Source organism: Notothenia coriiceps, unplaced genomic scaffold (genome assembly GCF_000735185.1).
Source record: "Notothenia coriiceps isolate Sejong01 unplaced genomic scaffold, NC01 NC01_scaffold00003306, whole genome shotgun sequence".
NCBI lineage: Eukaryota > Metazoa > Chordata > Actinopteri > Perciformes > Nototheniidae > Notothenia > Notothenia coriiceps.
Genome location: NW_011336007.1, coordinates 276,720 through 282,047, shown reverse-complemented (window position 1 = coordinate 282,047; position 5,328 = coordinate 276,720). Strand labels below are relative to the sequence as shown.

General features: G+C 40.8%; 1 protein-coding gene across 1 annotated transcript in view; it reads right to left on the bottom strand.

Annotated features, from left to right (window-relative positions):
* Positions 1–3,326, bottom strand: part of LOC104941288 (potassium voltage-gated channel subfamily H member 1-like) — a 12,333-nt gene extending 9,007 nt beyond the window's left edge. Inside the window, exon 1 of the mRNA XM_010766370.1 lies at positions 3,230–3,326. Within this exon, the coding sequence (XP_010764672.1) occupies positions 3,230–3,326 (97 nt within the window). The remainder of the gene's footprint in view (positions 1–3,229) is intronic.
* Positions 3,327–5,328: the final 2,002 nt, after the last annotated feature.

Genomic DNA, 5,328 nt, shown 5'->3' with positions numbered 1-5,328 from the left:
CTGATTTGCGATTAAGACTTCATGTATGTGGGGATGTCTTCTAAAATCAATGATCATGTCCTTGGTTTTGCCAACCCAGTCTCACAAAAAAACGTGTAATAACTACGTTGGTCCACAACGTAGGACGTAGTATTTCTACAAAAACGCCTCTGAAATTGGGGATTAATTAACAGACAGGCCCACTTAATGCGCGGCATGTATCGGCTGGCCCGGCGACGAAAGTATGTTACTTAACAAAAAACCCTATGCATTTTATGTTATTTTGGACCATTATTCATATAGTAATCACATTACCTGAGCCCTTGAGTTGCCCCACAGGAGACTATTGATGTGTGTAGTGAGTTTGGTAGTAATAAGCTGTATAATAGTGAATATTATTGTATTCTCTTTTTTCGGAGTTGCACTTTGCAGACGGTCCCTGAGCACTCGTTTCTTCTCCGGCTGCGGATAGAGACCAATGTAATGTGTCCAGCTCGGAGGACGGCGCGTATTGGCTTTTTTTGATCAAAATGTGATTGTAGTTCGTTGTCAACCTTACCATGGTAGCCTACTTAGGAGACGTCATTTGTGTCTGAATAACGTTTTGTTCATGAGTTATTGATCCGTGAAATCAGAATCTCCCAATATCGTTCCAACTTTACTGAAGCCAGAAGACCGTCTCATTTCGTAGACCGCTCGGTTTCCTGTTCCTTCACTTTATTTTTATTTATATACATTTATTTTGGACGAAAACTTAGCGTGAGGAAAGGCAAGTGTGGCGTGAGATATGGGTTAATTGCGTGACTCTCACGCTCAATGCGTGAGTGTTGGCAGCCCTGCTAAATGTTTAATGTGACATTTGAGTAGTATTAATCTACTTTTGTGTTTTTTCTTGTGTTGGACTAACATCATGAGAAAAGCATGATAGCCTACATTTTTCCGTTGTTCTATGCTAGTAAACCTAAAAACCTCTGCTGATGTTGGTGCTCCCTGAACGTCACCAGAAATTAAAGTCATTTTTCATTGCTTATTTGTTTTTTCCTAGAACAGGTCTGGTTATTCTTAGGCAAACTTTAGCAGCCTATCATGAAAAGCAGACGGTGAAGTGGTATGGCATTTATGGCACAGTAACCATCCATCCTACTGAATTCAGATGATGCCAAAATTATTTGAGTGTGTGGAAATTAAACATTTAAATCTGGCAGCAGATAAATTGAACCGGCGCCGCTCTGATTGATTCGAAGCCAGAAAGCATTCATAACGCTGCGTCGCATTCAAATCCACCTGTCCAAAATCCAATCATAGAAAAAGTTGTATTATTTCACCTCAAATTTGAACCATCACTTGTAACAAGGTCTAGATTTTGTCACGGGGAAATCTGTAGTCAAAATCAAACTGTGATAATTATTGTGTCCCCTTTATATCTTGCACTGCATCTATGTTTTATTTATTTGTCTTCCGGCTACACTAAAGGGTCTAAAAATGGCGAATAATCCCTCTCTGCTTGACATTCATCTTCAAAGAGATTAGTTTCAGCTCTGCCGCAGCCTGCCATCCTGGTGATTAGTAGGTGTGCTTAAACAACATTCTGCCACTCTGTGACACACAGCACAGAGGAGGTGGGCGTTTGACCTTTATATGAAATGATACAAATTATTCATACTGGACATATTGAGACCAAACCAATGGGTAAGTGGACTTCTAATGAAGTATTTCCTAAAGCAACTGAAAAATAAAGAAGCTCCAAATCAGCTATTTGTAGTATGAAAAAACACCTAAGTTCTTCAGTGACAGTTAATTAATTATTTAAAAACAGCAATACTAACTTCTGAAAAACTTGCGTGCAGATACTGCAGACATTGGAGACTTCAGAGTGCATTTGTTAAATGAACTTCAACGGGCCCTATTATGATCATTTTCAGTTTCATATTAGTATGTAGTGTCTCTACTGTGACATGACTCTGCTTTAATGTTCAAAAAGCTCTTTAATTTTCTCATGCTGCCTGTGCTGCATCACTTTTTTCACCCTGGGTGTTTCTCAATGTCGAGGACGCTTCCTTGGTAGCACATGTCTTCCGAGTCACTTGCTTCAGAAGCAAGAATCCTTCCTAGCCTCGGAAAACGAAGAATTGTGGAACAGGCTAACAGGTGTGCAGGTGTGCGTCATATGCGAGGCCCCGCCTTAAATGGAGCGTGATTTCCGCCAAAGATTTGGAAATTGGTCCGTGCGCAAAGCATTGTGGGGATTTTAAGACCGATCGATACGAAGTACGCCGGCCTCCGTAGAATTCCAAGTATGCCGGACATTGGAACAGTCCTTCGGCGGCACTCGGTGACGTAGTATGCTTGAAATATTATGCAACGGACAGGAGATACAGGTTCCTCTTACGTGCGTGAGCACTTCACAGGGTTGTGCGTAAGTATGCTTGAAAGTAGTTTGTGGGGAACTCTCGGAAACACACTAACAACTCAGAGACATTGCGCTAATAACTACGCCTCCTCATGGGCTGTAACACGCAGTATATGCTTACTCCAGTCTGCTCTGATTGGCTTAGCCTGGCTGCCTCTGCTTCGGAATTGCGCTCAATCCACTATCCATACTCGTCACCGAAAAAACATTCTAGTGCCACTGCTAACAAGGCAGGGTCCTTTTTACAACCTGGCAACCCTGAAAGGTCTTCGTTCTTTTCCTGTTTAACGGCTTACAAACAATAGACTTGGTAGTACTCATTCATGGAAAACCTAGAGTACATCAGAGAGCACATTACCAGACTATGACATGTTCTTACACGATTCAACCACAGCTCTTGTAAACAGCTACATACTGAGACTCATACATATGAACTAGCACTTAGCAGTACGTAACATCATACTTTCGCCACCTCTTTTATGACTGTCAAAACAGAATAAAGCCAACAAACGAATGCTAACGCCACATCTTTTTACTGGCCGAACATGCCCTATATCGACTAGCAGCGACGGGCTAACTCTGCACACAGCGTGAAGACTTCTGTCTGTTATACCAACTTCCAGAGAAAGGTTCGTGCTAATTTATATATTTTATAGATACAGTAACTTACACGTTATCCATTTCATTTTAAGTGAACGCCCGCTAAAAAAAAAGTGCACACTGGCGCAGCGAAACATATGATCAACTCAAAAATATCCACCAAGCAAAGCGCAAACGCATTACTGTAAAACTGTGCAACAGGACTTCGCATTTATCATACGCACCCTTTCAGCTCTTTACCCTCTACACACCTCGTGCCATCGGCGAGCAACTTGGGGTTGAATATCTTTAGGATCGCATTGAACGCATCCTTATCATCATTTCTTTTTTTATGCATGCTTAGGTAACATTAAGCTGTCTTTGGCTCTTTTCTGCTGTAACAATGTCAATTTCCCCTCTGTGGGACTAATAAAGGTATTCTGATCCTGATCCTCCCTCACAGTTGCAGCCTCTTGCAAGTGTTTAGTATAAAGAAATGTGTAAAAATGTCCTCCCAATATCAGTGAAGTAACAGGCAGAAAACCCACATATTGTACATGTGAGATTTGTTTGAGATTTCATTTTGTTTTTGACTGAGAAATAAAATAGCGATGTGATGCCCCACGTGAAGTTTGCCTTCTCTAAATTAAGTCATGGCAACAGATTATAACTCTTTGATCGCCTAATGGGACAGTAACAAGGATTCAAGGGTTTCATTGTCATTCGTACATAGCTACAGTGTAGTTATGTCGATGATAATCTTAGGTCCTAGGCTCCTCCAACAGTGCAACACAATAAAACAGATCAAATAGTGCAAGTAAATACAATAAACAATGTACGATTTTCTTCGAGCTCTTAAATAGAACTCATTATTATCTGATGAGACAAATCATCACACAGCTCTCTCTCTCTACTCTTCAGGTGTTGCAGATTTGTCCGAAAGACATGAGGGCAGATATCTGTGTTCATCTCAACCGGAAGGTATTTAAAGAGCACCCGGCTTTCCGCCTGGCCAGCGACGGGTGTCTCAGAGCGCTGGCCATGGAGTTTCAGACCATCCACTGCGCCCCTGGGGACCTGATCTACCACGCCGGGGAGAGCGTGGACAGCCTCTGCTTCGTGGTGTCGGGGTCACTGGAGGTCATACAGGATGATGAGGTGGTGGCAATTTTAGGTGAGTTAACATTTCATGCTGTGAAACTTTTCAGCAAATTACGCAGCATTTATTGGATAATCAATAATGCAATTCAGCACTTATGTTTATTTAATGAAAGAGGCGGACACCTTCTATTCCCCCAGCTGTGCTGCCCTAGATCTGCTCAAGTTTCAGAGTATAAAGTTATCTGATTAAAAAAGTGACAGTGAAGCAGAGATCTAGGATGCAGATGTTCTGCTGCTACAGTACCTCACTGATGTCTAAATGTGTTTTCTACAACAGCAGAAAAAATAGCAGGGATGATGTCGGAGAGAAAAACATTCAGTCAAACTGTCCACGCACGGGCACACTTTTTTTTTTTATGCTTAAAATCCGCCTTTTCTTCCTTTACATGCTGTTTCGGGAAAACAGCTCTTTGGTGTTGCTGAGTCATACATTCAGGATTTGGACAAAAATATGTTTGTCACAGTTTTAGAATCTGCTCAGAAACTTTTTGAATACAGACTGGATTATAGATACATACCACAGACCCGGCGGCAGACATGCATCTGTGGGCGGGCATTTGATTTACCCGGGCGGGCCCACCCCGACACTTACATTTCCCGGGAAATCTGAATTGTCAACGAGGAGGAGGGGGGTAGTTAGACGNAAATATACTGTATAATAGTAAAGTTATTTAAGATGATGCCATATTTATTGAAGAATATGCTTTTGAATAATTTTGGGGAATATTTATAATGTAAAATCTTCAATAAATATGGCATCATCTTAAATAACTTTACTATTATACAGTATATTTCTACCAAACTCACTATTTGCATTGTTGTTGTTAGCATCTGGTTAGCTAGCTGCGCTAACGGATTTAGCTGTTTCTAAAACAAGGAGAGGGAGAGCTCTCTCCTGTCAGACTGAGAGATAACTACAGCTCAGTGGGGTAAGGGACTCTGTTTAGATAGTTAACATTAGTGTAGTTATCTCAGTGGGTCTTAAACGTTTTGGTCACCATTTATGAGAATAAATGAAAAACAGTTATGAAATACTATGACAGTAAAACAAGAATACAGTTTAAAAGGGATTTGTAAAATATCCATAAAGAAAAGAAAATCTGTTTAGAGTTTTGTTTCATATGGGTGCTGAGAGATGTACCCTTAAATTCATTTTGCTCTCAAAATGCACCAGGTTGATGCATTTAACTTCAATAATT